General features: G+C 65.4%; 2 protein-coding genes across 11 annotated transcripts in view; both read right to left on the reverse strand.

The window, feature by feature from the left end:
• Window positions 1-786: 786 nt before the first annotated feature.
• On the reverse strand, window positions 787-14,890 carry LOC135323512 (tropomyosin beta chain). 9 transcript variants are annotated; one of them, XM_064500443.1, is made up of 9 exons: window positions 14,684-14,889; window positions 13,317-13,442; window positions 8,182-8,315; window positions 6,904-7,021; window positions 6,723-6,793; window positions 5,821-5,896; window positions 5,635-5,697; window positions 4,561-4,630; window positions 787-1,090 (listed from the first exon to the last, which is right to left on the reverse strand). In XM_064500443.1, the coding sequence occupies exons 1-9, from the start codon at window positions 14,795-14,797 to the stop codon at window positions 1,008-1,010; spliced, it is 855 nt and encodes a 284-aa protein (XP_064356513.1). In that variant the 5' UTR covers window positions 14,798-14,889; the 3' UTR covers window positions 787-1,007. The 9 variants fall into 9 exon arrangements, with proteins under 9 accessions (XP_064356513.1, XP_064356511.1, XP_064356518.1 ...); XM_064500441.1 differs by lacking the exon at window positions 5,821-5,896 and adding an exon at window positions 6,414-6,489; XM_064500445.1 differs by having other exon boundaries at window positions 987-4,124; window positions 14,684-14,890.
• Window positions 14,891-17,721: 2,831 nt separating this feature from the next.
• The window catches only part of LOC112991933 (talin-1), a 59,835-nt gene continuing 56,210 nt past the window's right edge, over window positions 17,722-21,346 (reverse strand). For both annotated transcript variants that reach the window (XM_026114759.2, XM_026114758.2), the window contains 2 exons: window positions 19,860-19,985; window positions 17,722-19,134 (listed from right to left, as the gene is read on the reverse strand). In XM_026114759.2, coding sequence (XP_025970544.2) covers window positions 19,003-19,134; window positions 19,860-19,985 — 258 coding nt within the window. In that variant the 3' untranslated portion in view covers window positions 17,722-19,002. The remainder of the gene's footprint in view (window positions 19,135-19,859; window positions 19,986-21,346) is intronic.

Consider the following 21,346-nt stretch of genomic DNA (forward strand, 5'->3'; position numbering starts at 1 on the left):
CCGCTGGCCTGGGACAACAGGGCTCAGCGCAAATCATGGAGGCCCAAACCAGAGGGCAGAACTGGATCATGACTCTTGGGCATCTCCAGGGGAGCCCCCTCCCTTTTTGGTGCCCATGAGGAGACACGTCCTGGCACTCTTTGCTTTGTTTAAGGGAAAAAGGAACAAACCAGGAGGAAACTGCCTGAGCGCTTCAGGAATTGATTGCCTATTATATTAATATCTGCTAGGTTAGATTAGACAGCTGTCCCTGAGGAGGTGCTCAGGGCCTGGTAATAGAAAATACAACCAGTACGCTGGGTAAGCAGCTAAGTGCAGACCTGGAGAAGACACTGATAAGCAACAGTGTGTGGACACACGCTTGTACATGTGCTTAGACTGTGTTGTTAGCATGAACCATGAAACAGGCTCCATGGAGAGGTCAATGCCTGCACGGCTCCCAAGTGCCAGGGAGGTAACATGCCGGTTTTGGTAGGGGACACACTAGTGACATACTGCCATCAATGTGCACCAGATCAGAGGATGGTCAGTTTGGACTTTGAGTTTCCTCCCTTATGGCTGTGCATCCCTCACATGCCAAGGAAGAGCTGGAGATGTGGGAACGCAGCCCAAGCTATGCACATTATCACTCCCAGCCCTCCAAGGCCAAGGAGGGTGTCCTTACAACGGCACTACCTGCCCCACAGCAAGGCCCAGAGCCCCCACGCATGAACAAGGCAGGGAGACACACACCCCCAACGTCTCCTAGTGTCCACACACACCCACAAGGACTAAACACTCTCTCCATCTTGTCAAACTGCTTTAATATTTGGACATGAAGACAGGACAGAGCCATTCTGGCTGTGCACAGACAAGACACCCTCAAGCCACGGTGTAAGGCTGCAGGGTTTCCCTTCTCAATGGATGTGTGGATTTGGCCAAGACGCAGTTCAGCTGATGACATCCAGAGCGTGCCAGTGGGGTGCACGTGTGGGGTAGGGAAGAGGGACAGGGGCTCCCCAGGCAGCTCAGAGGTTGTTCAGCTCCAACAAGGTCTGGTCCAGGACCTGGTGGATGCCAACGTTCTCCTCTTTGGCACTGGCCAGACTCTCTGTGAACACAAGGGACACACAGCCAGGCACACGCACACAGACACAGGCCAACCACACCCAGGCACAGACAGACCCACACACGCAACACCAGGCACAGACACACGCACACAAATGGACATTTCAGTACGGCAACGGCATCCAACAGAGCAGGGCCTCCCTGCAGAGCAGAGTCTGTGCAAGCAGCCCCGGTGCTGGCAGGGATGAGCCCAGCCGCTCCGGGACCTGCCAGGGTGGCCGGGCCAGTCTCTGGGGACAGGCGATCCCCGCTCTTTGGCTTCTCCCACCCTCCCATCGCGCCCCACGGCCCTGGGGCACAAGCACTGACTGACCGCGCGACACAGCCTTGTGCAGCCCCGTGCTGGGGGGCCCAATTTCCACAAAACGTCCTACCCAAGGTCTTCACTACTGCTGCTGGCTGGCTACAGACGTGTGTGCAAACCCTCGGCCAGCGAAAGAGGAGAGCCAGTGCCTGCTCCATAACCCAGTGGTGCTCCGTGAAGAAGAGGAGTGAGACAGCAGCCCGGGAGGACGGGCAGAGGGACAGCACAGAGAAAGAGCAGAGCTGATGAGGCTGCAGGGACAAGCTCCACCGGCCAGAGCCTTCCCCGGCTCTCACTCGCCACCTGCATCCTCCTCCTTCTAGAGATGGGGATGGGACCTAGAGCTCCGCTGGCCAGGCCCCTGCACTGCTACCCCAGCCCCATCTCCCAGGGCTCCTGGCCAGGCTCTGCCCGCCACCGCCCTGTCCCCCGCCCCAGGCCTGGGGCAGCAGGGTGCTGCCTGGTCCCCAGCTCTGTCCCAGCCCTCCCAGCAGGGAGGCTCTGCTCCAAGGGGAGTCCTCCCTGCACTGTTTGGGATGACCAGAGTAGTGAGGAAGAGGCTGGCCACCTTCAAGGTCCCCTAGCCCAGGGGAGGAGGGGAGGGAGGCAGCGATACACAAGCCACCACGTCCCTCCCCAGCGGGGCCAAGCTGATGCCAGGGGACAGCCATCATGGCATGGGTGTCCCAGGACATTGGGAAAACCCTCCTTCCTCTCCCTGGGAAAACCGATCAGCTACGGAGGCACTCTCCAGCCCCACCGAGCAGGGCAGTTACCCCAGGGTGGGAGGCCAAGGCCTGGCTATCCCTGTTCCACGCACCACTTAGCCACAGCGGAGAGTGGGCAGGGACTCCCAGCCCTGACCTGAAACAGGGCAGGGGAGCAGCTGGGGCCCGGGAGAACCGCGGGGATGGTGAGCAGGGACTGCGGCAGCCCCATGGTCGTGGGCCGCGTGAGGGGAGCAGGCATGGGCTGTGGCCGGGGAGCTTTCTGCAGCTCAGTTGTTAAGTTCGGTAAGGATGACCCGTAGTTCGTTAGTGAGAACACGGTTTTTCTCGGCCTCCTGCCTCGAGCGCTCTAGAGAAAATGAAGACATCAGCGCAGCAGAGGGGGAGAGAGAGAGAAAGGAGAGTTAGCAAAAAAGAGACAGTACTCCCCGCGAGAGACCTCGGTGGAAACCCTGCAGTGGCGGCAGCCAGCGGGGCCGAGCTGGGGCTGGCAGGGAGGCAGCAGGTCCCGGGGCAGGGATGGGGCCTTGGGTCCATCTGTTTGGGGAAGGGGTGGTGGGGCAGGGTACGATGCCAAGGAAGGAGGAGGAGGATCCACTGAAGCTGGGACCCCTTTAGGGCCAGGAATCACCACTGAAGGACAAGGTCAGCCCTTTCAACAGGGAAGGGTGATGCGAGAGATGCCAGGGCTGTGAAAGGCAATGTTTTGAGAGTGTGGTTGGGGAAAGGACAGGACCAGGTCTAACCCTATTTCAAGCCACGAAAGTGATGGAGAGCAGGTCTTGGAAGGAGGCAAAAGATGAGGAAAGCTGTGCCCGAGAGCCGGGGGGGGAGGTGGGGGTCATCACCCCAGGCGGAGGCACAAAGGGCCCCTTTGCCCTCAGCCCTGCAGCACGGGAGCCGCTCGGGGCTCCACCTGAGGTGGTCCCAGCGCTCCGGTGGCTGCGGGCAAGCACCTCCTCCCGCCCAGCTGCTGGCACCCACGTGAGACAGGCAGGAAATGAGGGATGAGAGTGGAAAACCAGAGCAGCATGAAGAAACCAAAGGAGAAACCAAGGAGAGAAAATGCTTTATTGAGACCAACTCAGTAACCCAGAGGGACAGAACAGAAAAGAAAGAAGTCATGAAATGCAAACTGAACAGCGATGTGCAGCGGACAGATGGGAGGCAGGGGCGAGGGGGGAGCAGGGGCTGCCTGTCTGCCTGGGGAAGGGCTGCCCGTGTGGCCCGATCCCCCCCGCCTCGGGGCCAAGCCCTCCCCCCTGCTCCGACGGTGGGGATGCTGCATCCCCCGCAGCAGCCCGTGCCTCAGAAAGCAGCACCGGGGCGGCTTTGCCGGGAGCATTGTGGGGGGCAGGCTGCCCCCCCCCGGCCCTGGAGGCTGTTTGCAGCAGCGGGACCCCCTCTCCTGCTCCCTAGTGCTGGTGGGAGCTGAGGAGGATGATGCTGGAGCAAAGGGGTCCTTGGCCCAGGTCTGCCCCATTCCTGTCCTGCAACCCATCACTAGGCAGTGCTGGGACAGGGGTGCAGCGACGGGGAGAGCCCCACAGCCGCCGACACCCACCCATCTCTCTCTGCCACGGGAAGCATCTGCACCCTCGGGAAGGCCCCCCCACCCACCCAAACCTGCACCTCACGGGCAGCCGTTCACCCAGCACATGGGCGCCCAGGTGAGATGTGACTGCCCCCCGTCCCCACGTGGCACCCCTGAGCAGCGAGTCCTCCGTCTCCTCCCAAGGAGGGACAGCCTGGGAGCAACCTGGGCTGGCTCCGGCCCCAAGGATTCGTGCTGAGGAGGGCCAGGGGGCAGGGGCAACCATGGGGCAGGCAGGGCAGGCGAGCAGCGAGCGGGGAGGGGGGCGGCGGGCAGAGGGTGGCGTGGTGCTGGTGCCCGGTGGGGGCTCAGAGGGAGGTGATGTCGTTAAGCGCATTGTCCAGCTCCTCGCTGATCGCTTTGTACTTCATCTTCTGCGCATACACCTCGTCTGCAGGCGAGGGGTGGGCAGGGGGGCGGTGGAGCAGGGTGGGGGGCAGGCGGCAGAGAGAGAGAGAGAGAGTGGCGGTGAGCAGGGGGCTGCGGTGGGAGTGTGCGAGTGCAGCGCCGTGCACAGTTTGGAGTGATGGATGCGGCCATCTTCCTGACCCACGGCATCCTGGTGCCAGGGGGACGGGGACCATGGCCCCCAGCAGCTCTTCATCCCAGCCCTCTCCATCCTGGGTGCCCGTGACCACCCCACAATCCAGGCCACCCATCGCGGCGCACCTGCAGGGTGCTTGGTCCTCACCCCGGCCATGCCCTGTCCTGCCCCAGCCAGGGGCACATGCCAGCCCTGGCCAGGCCATCGCAGAGCACCCCAGGCCTTCCCAGGCTGCCTGTGCTCCCCACGAGTGAGGGAAGCGGGGCAGGCGAGGAAGTTTTACCTTCTAAATCATCAATGGTTTTCTCCAGCTTCGCCACGGACCGCTCGGCAAACTCTGCTCGGGTCTCAGCCTGCAGGAGCACAGGGGAGAGAAGATGAGCTACAGATCTGCGGGGCACGATGGAGATGTCTGCACCAGACCCCAAACCTGCCCCTTCTGCATCTCCTCCCATGAGCCCACACCTAGGCTTGCTGGTGGAGCTGCCAAGCACCTGGATCACCAGGTGGGGGGGGGGGTTCAAGAGATTATTTTGACTCTGTTTTGGGGTACTGGAAGCATAGGCAGGGTTGGTGGTGCCCCCCATGACAAAGTGCAGCCCATGGGAGCCAGGCCAACAGCACTGCTTCGCTTTAGACCGATCCCAGGAAGGGCAGCACTCCCAGGGCCCTCCTCAAAGGAGGCATCTGGGCAACGTGCCTTCGTGCTGGGCGTCCTGTTTGTCCTAATCTGTCCTGTTGAAAGCGGAGAACCCATTAGCGGCTGCACACTTCACCGCTCATGTGTTCATCCAACGCTACACGGATCACCGCTAAACGAATGCGGCTCGAAGTACATGCAAGCGGGGCAGGAGCTACAGCCAGCATACGTCCCAGGAGTGGGACGCCAGGGATGCTTCCCCAGGGGGCTGAGAGAGGACTTTCTGCAGTGCAGCCACAGCGACTGAAAACAAGGTGGAGCCTCTCAGTGCCGAGGTCGGGCTGTGCTAATGCTCTGCCTGGCCCATAGCCTTTCCTCCAAGTCTTCTTCCAGTATAAATTAATCACTGCCTCCTGTCTTTTCCAGCACCTCATTTCTCTGTTTTAGCAAAGGCCGAGCTGGCACTGTGGGGGCAGAGGCGAGCGGTGCAGCGGGAGCAGAAGGTGGCATGGGGCGGGGGGGCAGCAGACATGCCCTGATGGGGCTGGCCTGCTCCCACTGAGGGGATCCTCCCCAGGGACGCAATCATTCGCCCTCCAGAGGGTACGGGGAGACCTCCCGAGGGCAGAGACACCCCGTCGGAGCATCCCAGAGCCAAGCGCAGGGCATCCTGCCCGCCAGCCCCTCTCCTGTGGTGCCCTCCCCCAAATGCCTTACCTCCTTCAGTTTTTCCCCTAGAAGCTTGATTTCCTCCTCGTACTTGTCCTCCTTGGTGGAATACTGCGGAGAGAGACAGCACCCGTGAGTCATGCGGCACGGCTGCGCCTGTGTGTCACCCCGGCCCCCTGCCAAACCCCACGCACGGCTGGCCCCTCTCCCAGCCCCAGCTCAGCCAGGTCCTACCTTGTCAGCTTGGGCCTCCAGGGACTTCAAGTTGTTGGTGACAATTTTCAGCTCTTCCTCTAGGTCACCACATTTACTACATCCCAAGCAGGGGCCACCAAGTGAGGGAGTGGGGACAGGGGCAGGCGAAGGACAGAGAGGAGCCGACAGAGCAGGTGCGGGGAAGGAGGAAAGAAAGAGAGAGAACAAGATGAGAAAGGAGAAAAAAACAGCAAACGCAGGTGGAAGAGGAGCAGAGGCACCATGGCAGTGAGCGGTGGCTGCGGGGACGCATCCATTCCTCGGGACTCCTTGGCCTGCACGGACGCCGCTGCTGGAGGCAGAGCTCCGGGAAGGAAAGCGGGGCCGAGGCGGCCCGAGGAGCAGAGGAGGGGACGGCGTGGGAAGCGTCCCTTTGGCCTCCGCGTGCCCGGCCAGCCCCGTCCACGGGGCCCCGGCTCCAGCGTGTGCCGCCGGCAGGGCAAGGGGAAGGAAAGGTGAGGCTGTGGCCGAGGCAGCGGTGCGGAGAGGAGAGAGGCGGCTTGCACGCTTCGAGAGACAGAGACGGAGAGAGAGGGGCTGCCGCGCGGCTCCCCGCTCCCCTGCCGCAGTACCTCTTCCTCTGAGGCCATGAGGGATTTGAGAGTCTGGTCCATGGTCCGCAGCTCTTCTTCCAACTGTCTCACTCGGCTGGGGGGGGGGAAGAGGGGGCACCCCGGGGGGGGCCGAGCAGAGAACAGGGTCAAATGCGCTCCCAGCCATCTGGCGAGCCCAGGGCACCCCAGTGCGGGGGGCGGCCCCGGCGCGGAGCTTGCCAGCAGCACCAGCGGGGAAGGGACATCCCGGGACCCCGCGGGCTCGGGGCTCGGGCTGCTGGGCTGGGGGCTGTGTCGGAGCGACTGGCCGTAAGCGCCACCACTCACCTCTCCGCAACCTCTGCCCGCTCCTCCGAGCGCTCCAGCTCTCCCTCAAGGACAACCAGCTTGCGGGCGACCTGTCGGCAGCAGTGAGAGGCGCGTGTCGGCCCCGGGCGGTCCCAGCTCCGGGGCCTGGTGTGGTGGTCACAGGACGGGGCAGAGGGTGCGCGTGGGAAGCGGCACTCACCTCCTCGTATTTGCGGTCGGCCTCTTCAGCTATGTGCTTCGCCTCCTTCAGCTGCATTTCCTGGAGCTCCATCTTCTCCTCGTCCTTCATGGCCCTGTTTTCGATGACCTTCATGCCTCTGAGGAAAGTCCAAGCCAGAAGATGTTACTGCCGTGGCCGACGGGACGTGCCCCTTCTATGCATGTCCCAACCTGCCATCCTCCGGCTCTGGAGATGAGGGACGTCACCTGGGGACGCCGGCACTCCCTGGCCACTCTGCGCATTAGGGTCGTGCCGGGGTGCTCCCGTGCGCAACAAAGCGGCCAGGCAGTGGAGCTGCCCCAAGACCACCCGGGGCCGCTTCCCGGGGTGAGGTGGTGTGGCCGTGGTGCTCCTCAGCCAGGTTCGTCCTGCACTGTCCCAGCCTGTCCCATCATCCGGCCCAGGATAAGGGCTGGGCGCAATCTCCGCATGAGCAGCCTGGCAGCCTGGCAGCCTTCGGGAAATGCTAGGAAACTTCCCGTGGCAAAGCCGTTTCTCATGCAGGGGCAACACTCTTGGGGGGCTGCAGGACCATCCCACGCTGCCCGGACAGGCCAACACAACAGGCTTTTCTCCACCAGCTCAGCTGCTGATGATCGCTGAGGAAACGTGTCACACCAGAACGTGATGACATGTCTGGGCACCCGGCAGCTCCTGGGCGGTGGCTGCTAGTCCCATAAAACCTAAGTGCCTCCGTCTGCATCACTTTTCCTTTGGAGGCGTGAACACTGCTGGCAGCTGTGCTGTCGCCATCGGAGGATGGGGAAACACCCTCCGCAGCGCTTCTTTGAGCAAGGCTCTTCCACTGCTTCTACTAAAACTCAACCTCAGTTCCTAGGTGCCAGGAGCTTCCCCGAGCCGTTGCTCACCCTCGAGTGGACAAGTCTGCTCTGGGACAGAAAACAGACCCTGAGCAGCCTCTGGCTTTAGCTCCTGCCTGATATTGCTGTGAGCAACAGACCATATTTTTCAGCACTTTAAGAGTGCCCTGGAAATTGCAAAGAACACACTTATTTGGGGAACTTCTCCACGCTGTGGCCCTGCTCTCTCCCTTCGGGGTCTGCAGGAAGCCTGGCACAATCCCCTGAAGGGAGCTCAGCCCTTGCAGCACGGGGCTGCTGGGCTCCTGGTGGACCTCGCGGGTGCTGCCCTGTTGGCAGCCTGCCTCCCTCCCGGACCCGAACCCCACTGAGAAGCCGAGGGCGAAGGGGGCTGCCAGCGCTCCAGGGCCCCCCACCCCGCGTCCCCCCATCGCACCTCTCGCTCTCATCTGCCGCCTTCTCAGCCTCCTCCAGCTTCTGCAGGGCGGTGGCCAGGCGCTCCTGGGCTCGGTCCAGCTCCTCCTCCACCAGCTGGATGCGGCGGTTCAGAGAAGCCACTTCGGCCTCGGCCTGGGGGAGCAGAAACACCACGGTCGCCCCTTGCCGCAGCAGGGAAGCGCCGAGAGACGCTGACGCTGCTCAAGCCGCACCGCACCAGCCCCCCGCAGCGCGGCTGCAGCTACTGAGCGCACCGAGATGTGGCGTCCCCGTCCCAGCCGGGGCCCGGGTCAGTCGGGGAAGGTGCAAGCCACTGCCTCAGGGAGGGGGCACGGCCTGGCCCCCGGGCTGTGCTAGAGGCAGCATGGGACAGCCCCGGAAGCTGGCTGCCACCTGGACACCCGCCCTGCCCTGGCTTCAAACCCCACGGAGCTCTTCGCTTGTGCTAATGAGCTCCAGAGGCTAATTGCAAGTTGCATACGCATACACACATATAGATACGTGGAAAGCATTTTCTGCAATTACTTTTGCGTTTGCTGCCCAGCGCACCCCTGTGCTGCAGGAGCGCCCGACCCTTGCTCCCGCCAACGCTCACCCTGCACCCACTCATACACCACCGTTTGCCCGGGGACGCCCAGCGGCCCCGGTGCCTTTTCCTAAGGACAACAGGGTTTTCCCCATCCCATCTTTGGTCCCTAGCACCTCGTTGGATGCAGGTCGCTGCCGACCGCGCAGCAGCCCCGGCCCTGCTTGCCACTCCCAGCCCCTCGGTCGCTCCCCACCGTGCGGAAGAGGTGGCCGGCGCGGCGGTGCCGTCATGGGGCTGGTATGTGGGGTTTGCGGAGCGGTGAGTAAAGGAGCAGGAATGCCCTGCGCGGGCTCGCTCCCGAAAAGGAGCTCGGAGCTGCTCGCGGATTTCCTGTTTACAGAGGTGGCAGCGGAGCAAGCCGAGAGGCGCTCCGGCAGGACACCCTCCGGATTCACAGCACCGTGGTGGCGGCGGCAGTGGGGATGATGCGGCGGGTCGCCCTGGGCAGCCTGGCGCCCAGCCAAGCCAAGGCCGCCCGGGCCCGTGGCACCTGACCCCGCGCTTGTCCCACGCAGCAAGGCTTCCCGCGCTCACCGCGGCTGGGAACCGCTGCCTTGGCAGCTCCCGACCCCAGCGCGGGATGCACACGGGCATCGAAAAACCCGGGAGCAAGCAATGAGGCGACACCACAGGGAGCAGCCCCATGCCCTGGGATGCCAAGGGACCTGCGCCAACCCGGGGGAAAACCACCCCGTTTTCCCACAGGCTGGGACAGGCCTGGCCGGCTGCATTCCCGGACCTGGCCAGCCATTCGGGAACATGAGCTCTCCAGCAGCGGCCGGCAAGCGGGGAAGGCGATCCACAGCCGCAGGAAGGGGCCGTTTCCTCTGCACGCAGCCCTGGCGACAACAGCCCGGGCGCCGCACCCAGCTCTGCCGCCCCCGATAGCGGGAGGATGTCCGAGCCGCGGGGAAAGCATCGGAAAAAAAAACAAAGCGGCAAAAAAGCCCCGAAGCCAGCAACGAGCCGAAGCCTGGCGACACCAGCGGGACGCTCGGGCGAGCCGGGAGGCGACGGCCTGGCCGTGGGACCTTTAGCAGCGCGCACCGCCGAGGCGGAGGCATCCTTTCCCAGGATCTGCCTGACCCCGAGCGGGGCCAGGGCTGGCCTCCGTCCCCGGCGCTCCTCACGCTCCCCGGTGAGCCCCGGGGATGCCCCGCGGCAGGCAACACCGTTCCCGGGAGACGCGGCCGAGGACGCGGCGGGGGCGGCCCCCGGAAGCCGGCGGCAGCTGCCCACGCCGATAGCGCCGGCGGCAGCGGGACGGCATCCGCCGCCAGCCCCCAGCCCGCGGGCCCCACCCGGGGCTGCACCGGGCGCCCCGGCCCGCCGGCCCGCGCTGCTGCCCGGAGCCACGGGGGCTCGGGGGGGCTCCGGCCTCCCCGGCACCGCTCGGCGCTGCGGCGGGCGGCCTCGGCGCGGCCCCCCCCGGCCGGGGCCTTACCCGCTCCCGGGCCTGCCGCTCGGCATCGGCCTCGCGCTGCAGGTGCTCGGCGCGCTCCTCGGCCTCGTCGGCCACCTGCTGCAGGCTCTGGATCTTCTTCTTCACGGCGTCGATGGAGCTGATGCCGGCCATGGCCCCGTGGCGGCGGCGGCGGCGGGGGAGCGAGGGGAGGCCGCGCCGCGGAGCCCTTTGTGGGATCCGCGCTGGCTCGGGCAGGAAGCGCTCAGGCAGCGGCCGCTCCCGCCGCCCGCCCTGCCTCCATCCCTTCCTGCTCCTCCTCCGCCTCCTCCTCCTCCGCCTCCTCCTGCCACCGACCGGACCTGGGCCTGCCGTGCTGCCCGGGGCAGGGTGTGTGGTGCTCCCCCATGCATGGCACACCGCCCCCCCCACCCCAGTAGGGTGCACGATGCCCCCCCCAAGCAGGGTGCATGGCCCCCCCCAAGCAGGGTGCATGGTTACCCCACCCCAGGCAGGGCACATAGTGCCCCCCTGGGCTGGGTGCATGATGCTCCCTGCCCCAGGCAAGGTGCACAGTGCCCCCCGGGCAGGGTGCACGGTGCCCACGTTGGGCAGGGTCCACACTTCCCCCCCAGGCAGGGTGCATGGTGTTCCCCGCAGGCTGGGTGCACGGTGCCCCCCTGGGCAGGGTGCATGATGCCTCCTTTGGGCAGGATGCACAGTGCTCCCCCCCAGGCTGGGTGCACGGTGCCCCACTGGGCAGGGTGCATGATGCCTCCTTTGGGCAGGATGCACAGTGCTCCCCCCCAGGCTGGGTGCACGATGCCTCCTTTGGGCAGGATGCACAGTGCTCCCCCCAGGCTGGGTGCTCGGTGCCCCCTGTCAGGGCGCCTGGTCCCACCAGCTCCGCCGGCCATGTGGGAAGGAGCCTGGGGGGCTGCGGGCATCACGGCACAGGGCCCTGCCAGCGGGAGCGGTGCTCCCCCAGCTGCGTGCCCCGGCCCCACATGGGGCCGGGGGGCTCCTGGCCTTCTGCCCATAGGGGCCATGAGCGACTCAGTGAGCACTGTGGGCAGAGCCCGGGCAGCCCCACGAGGACCCGAGCCCCTGGAGGGTCCGGGAAATGGCGGCGTGGGGTGGCTCTGCCGGGCGCCGCCGGCCCCATGGCAGCGTGGATGCTTCGGCTGGGCTGGCACTGCCCCGGCCCGGCAGCCAGCGCTCCGGGCAGTGGGAGGCTCCCGGGCACAGAGGGGCCGTGGGAGCGGGCCGTGGGTGCCGGCGGTGGCCGGGTGCCTCGGCACTGGCCCCACCCCGGGATGCAGTCACTTCCCAGCAGAGTCCCGTTCCCTCCCACTGGCTCGGGGAATCGCCAAATAAGAGCAAAGTCGCAGCTTGGGAGAGCGCCGGGGCGGGAACGGGGGCGAAGCCTCAGGGAGCGGGGCCTGGGAACGCCGGAGCCTGCATTTCGCCGGGTGCTCGCCGAGAGGTGCCACTGGCGGCCCTTATCCCACGGTCTCCTGGGCCTCCGCAGCCTGTGGGACGGGCCTCCCCTTCCCAAAGCCCGGGGGCCTCTCCGAGCCCTGAGCGGGGCACTACTGTGAAGAGCCCGGGACGGCCCCATGGAGCCCATCGTGACCTGCAAACCGCCCCGTGCCCCTCAGCGCCACAGCCAAAGTCTTTCGGTGCCAGCGGCCACCCCTTCCGCCGGGCTCCGGGACCGGGAGGCCCCTCCGCCCCAGAGCACCCCGTGCCTAGCATGCCCAGACCAGCCTCCAGCCAGAGCAGTGCAAACCCTGGTACAGACCCTACAGCTGCTCTGCCCAGCTCAGCGCCCCTGGCTTAAGCCGGCATTAATGGGCCCTTCCTCAGGATCTCCACCATTGCCACTAATGGTTTCGGTATCTAATTAACTTGAGGCAGCCCCTAAGGTCGCCGAGCAAAGCTGGACCTTTCGCAGGACAAACTTCTGCAAACTTCTCCCACGAGCCTCAGCCCGGCCCCGGCAGGATCGGCCAGGGGCATTGGCTCGATCCTGCCGCAGGCAGCCCTGCGCCCGAGGAGGTCCCACCAGCCATGGGGCCACCTGCCCGCCTGCTCCTTCTCTGCATCTTTTTTGAAGTCCCGGAGGAGCCGGTCGCCCCAGGGGCTCCTGCGGCTGCTGCTCGTCCTTGTCTGCTCTCCCCTGTCCTTGGCGGCCACCTCAGAGACTTGACGCATCTCCCCCATTTAGCTCCCTAAACCAGCCGGGATTGAATTTTTCGTTCCCAATCCTAAAAAGCCTGGCCGTGCCCCTGCTGGCCGCGCGCCACACGGCTCCCCTTTAGCTTCTCCTCCGGTTTCCAGGGTTGGTGTTCATCAGAGAAGGACTGGCTACCAAAAGGAGGATTTATTTATAGGGTGTCAAATGCCCCGTGTGGCACGGCAGGTCGTTCCACCCCGCTCTGCTCCCCGAGGCCGCACAGCTGTTCCACCCTTCAGCCCGGCCATGCACAAGCCAACTTTGACACCTGCCTAACGTCTCCCCGGCGGGATCGTTTCTCAGGAGAAACATCAATCACAACGCTAAATCAAACTGCTCCCGGCCGTGCCCTTCCCAGGGCGCGGGGCTGTACACCAGCCCCCAAAAGGGCGGCCTGGTGCCCCGAGCATCCCTCCTTGCACCCAGCGCCCACTGCCACCACGGCGGCTGGCCACGGGCAAGAGCTGCTTCTATTTCTCTGCTCCTTTTAGCTTTCCTGCAATGGCCCAACAAGCGCCGTGGAGCTTTTACTATAACCGTACCGGCGGTGCACCGGTGACCCAGCTCCAGACGCTTGTCCCTGTCGGGTCTGGGGCGCAGGCAGTGCCGCGGGGCTGAGTGCGAGCTCAGCTCTACCCACGAAGCTCCGGCAAAGCCAGGAGGCACCGGCTGCGCCAGCGGTGCCCGGCACGCCCCCCGCACGCCCGCAGCGCGCAGGCGGCCCCAGGCTGGTCCCTGCCCTGCATCCACCGTGGCTCAGCCCGGATCAGTGTCAGCGTCCCAGGAATGGGATCCGGCCAGTCTTCCCCACAGATGCTTCCCATATAAGGCTCCCCTCTTCCTTTGCCCCCCCCCCGGGTCTGGTGCGCCCGCAGGGGAGGGGTTGCTGGCGAGCCTACGTACGTCTGTAGCTTTCTTCTCTGCCTGTTCCAGCTTCTCCTGTGCGTCCTTGACAGACTCGGAGTACTTCTCCACCTCATCCTCCGTGCCCTTCAGTTTCTTCTGCAGGCCCTGCTGTTCTTCCTCCAGCTGGGGAAGGGATGGGAGCGCAGGGGTCAGGGGGGCCGCACAAGGCTGGAGGTCTCGAGGGGACTGGCAGTGCCCGTGGGGCTGGGGGGGGGGGGGACAGTCGCCCTCGTCGTGGGGTCGCCCAAACCGGTAAGGGAGCACATGGACACACTCACTCCATCAACTTTGGGGCTGCAGGTCCTTGGGGACCACCAGGGTCCCTGGGGCCAGAGCAGCCTCTGGTATCCCTGAGCCTGATGGGGGCAAGGAGATGGTGGCCTCCTCCTCATGCTAGGGGCTGTTTAGGTCCCACCTGGGGGACACAGCTCCAGAGGGCACTGAGATCTCCCTCTCCATGCACCCGGGATGGGAGCACATTGTCCCAAAGAGTCTCCATGGGAGAGAGATAAGGAGGTGGCAGGTGGGGGTGGGCTGGCACTGAGGTGCCCCATTGAGGCATGGCCTGGCGTTTGGGGGTGGCTGAGGCAAGTGGTGGTGCAGTGGGCTGGAGTGCAGGTCCCCAGGGCCAGGCACTGAGTGGGACAGGGTCCCCATGGTTGGACACCCAGCAGGCTGAGGTCCCAACAGTTGGACACCAGGAGGGGTGAGATCACTGGAGCTGGCTGCCCTGTGGGGTGAGGTACCTGGGGGTGGACCCCTAGGGCAGTGGTCTCCCAGGTTGGACACCCAGTGGGCTGAGGTCCGCATGGTTGGACACCAGGAGGGGTGAGGTCCCCGGGGCTGGACACTGAGAAGGATGAGGTCCCCAGAGCTGGGAACACAGCAGGACAAGGTCCCAGGGGTGGCATCCCTAGGGCAGTGGTTCCCAGGGTTGGAGTACCATTGGGCTGAGGTCCCCAGGGTTGGACATGCATCAGGGTGAGCTCCCCGGGGCTGGACACTGAGAAGGATGAGGTCCCCAGAGCTGGGAACACAGCAGGACAAGGTCCCAGGGGTGGCATCCCTAGGGCAGTGGTTCCCAGGGTTGGAGTACCATTGGGCTGAGGTCCCCAGGGTTGGACATGCATCAGGGTGAGCTCCCCGGGGCTGGACATAGGGAGAGGTGAGGACTCCGGGGTTGGACACCCGTCGGTGTGAGGTTCCCAGGATTGGACACCCATTGGGGTGAGGTCCCCAGGGTAGGACACCCGTTGGGGTGAGGTGCCCGGGGCCAGGCACCCGCATGGCGAGGTCCCCCGGGGCGGGCACCCCTGCGGCGGGGGCAGGCAGGCCACGGCGGGGGGAGGGTGGTGAGGGCCCACCTGCTTGCAGCGGTCCTCCGCCTGCTTCTTGTCAGCCTCCGCCTGCTCGGCGCGGTCGATGGCGTTCTCCTTGTCCAGTTTCAGCATCTGCATCTTCTTCTTGATGGCCTCCATGGCGGCGGCGGCGGCGGGCGCGGGGCGCGGAGCGGCGGGAGCGGCGGGGGCGGCGGGAGCACCGGCACTGCGCCCCCCGCCCCGCCGCGCCGCCTAAGAGCCGGGGAGGGGCCGCGCGGGCGGGGGCCGCCCCGGCGCCTCCCCCGCCGCCCGCCAGCACCTTTTAGGGACAGGCTGGCCGCCGCCGGCGGGGCCGCGCCCCCGCCGCCCCCGCCGCCCCGCGCCCGCTCACGGGGCACCGCGGCGGCGCCGCGCTGCGGGCGCCCGGTGGCACCGAGCTGGGGCACCTCGGTGGCACTGGGTTGAGGGCACCCCGGTGGCACTGCACTGGGGACATCCCGGTGGCACCGCACTAGGGCACCCCGGTGGCACTGGGTTAAGGGCACCCCGGTGGCACTGGGTTAGGGGCACACTGGTGGCACTGCACTGGGGACATTGCAGTGGCACTGCGCTGGGGACACACTGGTGGCAGCACACTATGGGCACGCTGGTGGCACTGGGTTTAGGGCACCCCACTGACTCTGGGCTAGGGGCACCCTGGTGGCACTGTGCTGGCGACATCCTGGTGGCGCCACACTAGGGCACCCCAGTGGTACTGGGTTAAGGGCACCCTGTTGACACCGTGCTGGAGACACCCAGTGGCACCACACTCAAAGCACCCCGGTGACACTGGGTTAAGGGCACCCTGGTGACACTGGACTAGGGACATCCTGGTGGCAACGCACTAGGGCACCCCGGTGACACTGCGTTAAGGGCACCCCACTGACTCTGGGCTAGGGGCATGCTGGTGGCACTGCACTGGGGACATTCTGGTGGCACTGTGCTAGGAGCACCCTGGTGACACCGGGTTAAGGGCACCCTGGTGGCACCAGGCTAGGGGCACCCCATGGCTCTGCACTGCAGACACTCCACTAACTGGGCTAGGGCCACCCCAGTGGTGCTGCACTGGGGACATCCCGGTGGCACCACACTAGGAGCATCCTGGTGGCACTGGGTCAAGGGCATCCTGGTGGCACTGGGCTAGGGGCACCCTGGTGGCACTGGGCTGGGGGCACCCCGGTGGCACCGTGCCTGGGCACACCCCTGGTGACACTAGGCTGGGGCACACTGGTGGCACTGGGCTGGGACTGACCCGGGGGCACCCGCCGGCTGGCGATGCACTTGGAGACACCCACGGGCTGCGATGCACCCGGGTGTCAGCAGAAAAGCCTCCGGGAGGGCAAGCCGCCGGGCCCCAGCCGTGCCCACAGCCCCGAGGCAGGAGGGCACCAGTTCGGTACGGGCTCCGACGCGGCGCCGATGTCTCCGCCGGGTTTCGGCTGCGGGGCGCGGGTGCTCACGCCCGGGCACCGAGAGACCCGCGGGCGTCCCGGCCGCCCCATGCGCTGCCCCGCCGGGCCCGTCCCAGCGCTTTCCGCTCTAAATAAACTGCATTCGAGAGGCAAAAAATGCGAACCCTTCCGATGGGGGCTCCTCCAAAAATAACTGGCGCTTTAATAAAGCTCCTCGATGCTTCTGGCGCATTCCCAGCTGCAGGGGTGGGCGGCCGGGGGCTGCCGGGGGGCCGGGCCGCAGCCTGGAGCGGGCACGCGCTGCCCCCGGCGCGGCCGCGGCGGCGGGTTTTGCAGAACTGGGAGCGGGGAGGCAACGAGACTCAGCAGCGCCAGAACGAAATGTCCAGGGGGAGGAGGAACGTCCCTCTGCAGCCCTCCGCGGCCGAGGCGGCAGGGCTGGGAGATGCTTCAGCCCAGGCGGGCTAAGGGGCTCGGCCCGGCAGGGAAACGTGCAGCTCCGTGCAACGTTTCAGCCCTGGCATTTCGGCTGTGCCCGGCAGCCCGGCTCGGTGGGCCGCTACCTGGTGCAGGGTCAGGCCGGCGCAGATTGTCAGGGGACAGCTGGCGGGGCCGGGATTGCTGCAGCAGGCACAAATCCTGCGCGGCTCCTCGGGCGAGGGAGGCGAAGGGGCCAGAGCTGCCGCGGGGCCGGGGATGCCCGAATCCCGCTGAGTGACGGCGTGGGAACAGGTGGGGAAGGGGCGGCGCGCGAGCAGCTGCCGCCCGCTCCGCTCGGCCCCGGGGGGCTATTTCGGGGCGTGAGCTCAGCGCCAGCAGGGCTCGGGCCGCATTCCCGGCGCCGCGTCCCCGCCGGCGGAGAAGCGGGTGCTGCAGGGCGCCCCGGCCGTTCCCCAGCCCGCGTGGGGCGCCTGGCCCCGGGGTATTTTGGGCTCACAGCAGGGACCGGGTGGGAGCCCGCCGGGGCCCAAATCCCCCAGCAACAGCGGGCGCCCCCTCCGCGCGCCTGCCCCCCCGTGGCAGCACCTGTGGGGCGGCAGCGGGGGGCCGGCCGGCCGGGTGCCTGCTGCTGGCCGTGCTTCGAATATTTTCCGTGCTGTCTAAGCACCCGCTTGGCGCTCGCCTCCCCCGGGGATGGCGGCGGCACCCCCTTCTCCCCTGGCTCCACGGGGACCGCTGTGCCAGGGGTATGGACACCCCCAGCCAGAGGCACTCCTGCTCCCCGGCTGCCCCTCTGCCCCCTAAAAGAGGCTGCACTGAGTCCAGTCTTGTTTAGCACCCCTGCACTGGGGCCAGGCTTAACCCGCTGCATGGTGCAAGGGAAGGGCCCGGGGGCAAAGCTCCCCTTGGGTAGATGCACGGTGGCACCCAGTCCTCTCCATCCCACACGCACCCCCAAGGGCCTCACGAGGAAGCTGTCCTGGACTCATCGCTCCCTTTTAATTTACGCCCGCAGCTCGCCCAGCACCCGCTCGTCCCTGAACCGGTTTGGCTCCAGCCTGGTGCCTCCCTGCCCGGGGTTGCTCCCCCTTGCAGCAGGGATGGGAGCACCTCATCGCCACCGCACCAGCTGCAGGGGCTTCCTGCGAGGTGGCTCACCCCCTCCCCCCTTATGTGACACAGGCACCAAAAAAGCAGGAAAACCAGGTTTATTGATGAACGCATCTTTCCAAGGAGACACCCCCACCCCCCCACCCCACCCCAGAGCATCGGGGGAAGCTGGTTTCCTCTCATGTTTAATATGGGAAGCTTAAAGTATCAAAATAGTGAGAGAAGCCTCAGCAAGTGCAAGGGAAAGGGGGGATTGGGCATCCCAGCGCCAAGGAGGGGTGGGGAGCTGGGCGCCGGGCCGGGGCACTCCGGGGAGAGCCTGGGCACAGGCAGCCCTGGGGCTGCGGGCCACCGGCTGCGGCTGCTCCGGCTGGGAGGTTAGTGGGGAGGATACGAGCAGGGCAATAAATGAATTTTGAAAGCTGCAGACTCGTTACTACGGAGATTTAAAGTTACAAAAATACCGAAGATCTTGGGAAATGATGCAGGCACTTGGGAACGAGGAAGAGGGCAGAGCTGGCTGGGGACTGCGGGGGAGGTCAGGCCCCACAGGAAGGCGACGACGTGGCGGAGAGCAGCTCTCGGGGCTAACCCATCGCACCCCAGCGCGGAGGCACGGCCGCTCTGAGCTCAGCCCCTCCAACAAGGGGCTGGGGCTGGAGCAGAGGCTCATGGCGGGGGCTTGGTGCCTCCTGGTGAAGCTGTGGAGGCAGCGGGAGCTGCGGCGGCAGGGAGACGCAGCCAGCGATAAGGCATCTAAGGTGAAAGGCGGCTCTGTGCGAGAAGTCAGCAAGGGAACGTGCCGAGCTGCTCCCTAGCCCCCGGTGTACGAGAGGGGGCAAGACACCGGCCTCTCCCCCTCCCACATGGAGGGGGGAGAGAAGAAGAGAGCTGGGAAGAGAACGACAAAGGCACACGGGAAATCCTGAAAGGTGTGGAGGGCCGGGGACCGGGCTGGGCGTGCGGTGGCCCGAGCCCCACAGGGCGCTCTGTGGCTCCAGGAACCCCGCAGCCCAGGCTGCGCAGCGCCGGCCTGGGAAAGCCCTGAGCCAGTCCAGAAGAGGCTCCCACTGGGGCCGGCCCTGCCGGGCACTCTGGCTGTGTCCCTGCTGCAGCGTGGATGCGCGTGCGCGTGGGAAGGTGGGCTGGGCGGCAAAGCAGAGTTGCTGGTGCAGCGCCTGCTCGGGGCAGTGGCGAGCGGTGTCTCAGTTAGGCCTGGCGCTCTGGGTGCAGGCAGAGCTCTGGTCTATCCAAGGCAGCCCTTTGCTCGAGGTGGGTCGTCTTAAATAGGCGCCGGCGGCAGCAGTCTGTGCAGTGGGTGGCAGGAGGGCTCTGCCCGGGAGCAGCTCAGTCGCACATGGCTCAGTTCTGCTCCTCGTCCCGCAGCTCCGAGGGCAGGAACTTGTACTGCTGTTGCCGGATCATGGCCAACTTCTTCCGGGCCTCCTCCAGCTCCCGCTCCTTGCGCAGCATCTCCTCCTGGGCAGCAATGATCTGCGGGCAAGAACGCAGTGAAAGCCTGAGGGATCACCGCTCCCTCCACCCAGGGGCTAGGGACAGAGCCTCTGCCAGAGCAATGCCTATCCAAGAGCAGGCTCCCAGGGCATCAAGGTATTGCACTCGTGTTTGCTGAGCCCTTTCACTGCTGCACACCTTACTCTGCTTCCTCACATTGCAGCCACAGCTTCCCTGGGCTGGTATGGTCTTGGGCATGAGAGCTGCTGCTTCTCTAAGCCGTGGCAGAATGATCCCAGCGGTAGGACCGTGGTCCTTTGGAGGTAACGGAGAGCAGCCCAACACCCGCTGCACGTGTGGGTCTCAGCTGCGAGCTCACGGCTTGAGCCAGATCACATCCAGGAGACAGAGCTGGGACCTGTGTCACCCCATGCTGGGCAGTTCTCATCCTCTGCCCTGTGCTCTGCCCTACACGTGTCCTGGCTGCAGGGATGGTGCTGACACTATCAGTGTTACATGCCTGGGACCGTGATACAAGCGTGTTCACTAGCGGCGCCTGCTACTACAAGCAGTAGGAGGACTGTGAATCTTCAGTGTTTAATTGGTGGTGGGTGGCATGGGTGCAATTTCCCTGTCTGCAGCATTTTTTTGAGGCTCTCTGGAGAGGTGCCATGAGTTGCTGGATCATAGGACGTATTCCTCACACACATTCAGGCTGTGGTGTCAGCTGACTCTGCCCCATACAGAACAGCCCCACTCCTCACCTGTGCAATTCCCCCGACCATCTTCTCCTTCACAACCACGGTCTCATCATGGTCCTGGAAGGCAGCTGCCTTCTGGGCTGCCTTCACCAGATTGTCTGACGCTCTCTTCACAGCATTGCCAGCCGCCTGCAGTGGGCAAGAGGGAGAAGCAGCAGTGGTCAGTCCCAGCCTGTTCCGCACAGCCTCACCCCAGGGCACAACTGCTCCGTCTTAATGGCCACCCTCTCCTGTCGCCTCCAGGCACGACGAAGCCAGGGAAGCTGCAGGAGCACCCCAGGGTGCAGGACCTGGTGGGGAGGCGTCAGGGCCAGGGGATAGATCCAGCTGTGGAGCACAGAGGAAAGAGGGGAGGGAGCAAGACGGAGATGAGACTCTGGTATGTGGCGTAGCAAGGCATCAGCAGGCCTCTGGGAGCGCAGGCGAGAAGGGAGGCTGTGGGCAGGACGGCGCTGGGAGCAGCGCTGTGGGGATGACGCATGCCCAGGGAGGCTCAGGGCCCCCCTCCGTGCGAGGGCTGGATGCAGAACGAGACGGAAAGCTCGAGCGTGCCCAAGCTCAGGGAGCCCTGCCTGGGATGGGGGCTAGGTGGAGTGGGAACCCTGTCCGGCAGCTGGAATGGGGGCTAGGTGGTGCAGGACTCCCAGGCCTCCACTTTCCCCCAGGCTGGGATGGGGCCCAGCCCGTGGGCGGCGGCGAGCTGCCACGCAGGAGAGGCGGCCAGCTGCAGGCAGATTCCTTTACATGGTTAGCTGCGCGTCACCGCAGCAACCCGCTCATGACCATTTCAGGCACTGCTGCTCCCAGCCAGACTCCCGGGCCAGGGCTGGTCCTGTCCCAGGCCGGGCAGACACAGGGAGTCCCTTGCTCCGGGTCCCACCTGAGCAGCGGGGCAGCGACTTTGGAGTGGTCCGGCTGACCCTCCCCAGCCTTTGGCCCCGAGGTGCCACCCCAAAAGATAGAGGCTGGGACCCTCCACTGGCCACATGTAGGCATTAACCCCTTGTGTGCCACAGCCTTTGAGGGTTAACCCTCGAATGTCAGAGCAAGGCACTACAAAACATGCCCCAAACATTAACCTCTCGAATGCCAGGGATCTGGTGCGCACATTTCAAACAATCCCATGCCAGATGATTAGGTCTGAACGCCCCCAGGCTCAGCAGCCAAGCCCTGGAGTACAGCAGCCCAGGATTACACAAGTGCCCAGCACACAGCTAACCAGTGAAGTCCAAGCTACCTGGAGTTTGTGCCCCAATTACCACCACTGTCTTCCTGCGCTAGGCGCCAGCCTCCAAGGAGTTTATGGATACTCTACTTCCCCCGTCCCTCCCACAACAGGCCCAGCTACCAAGCCTGGGAGGTGGGGCCCCACAGTGCCTGGACGTGCCCTTGGATTTGGTGCACAGGAGCACTGAGGTGGCTAGAAATCATTTGTTATAAGACACCCAGGCCTGGCTGGGGCAGCATGCTGGCCCTGGCACCCTGCACCC

Source organism: Dromaius novaehollandiae, chromosome W, assembly GCF_036370855.1.
Source record: "Dromaius novaehollandiae isolate bDroNov1 chromosome W, bDroNov1.hap1, whole genome shotgun sequence".
Taxonomy (NCBI): Eukaryota; Metazoa; Chordata; class Aves; order Casuariiformes; family Dromaiidae; genus Dromaius; species Dromaius novaehollandiae.

What these genes read in the sequence shown, in the direction of transcription:
- LOC135323512 (XM_064500443.1), bottom strand. Translation starts at nt 14,797, where the DNA reads ATGGAGGCCATCAAGAAGAAGATGCAGATGCTGAAACTGGACAAGGAG. An exon ending in TGGAGGCCCAAGCTGACAAG is followed by an intron (nt 5,698 to 5,820) that starts GTAGGACCTGGC and finishes CTCTCTCCGCAG; the next exon opens with TATTCCACCAAGGAGGACAA. An exon ending in TAGGGGAAAAACTGAAGGAG is followed by an intron (nt 4,631 to 5,634) that starts GTAAGGCATTTG and finishes GTGCTCCTGCAG; the next exon opens with GCTGAGACCCGAGCAGAGTT.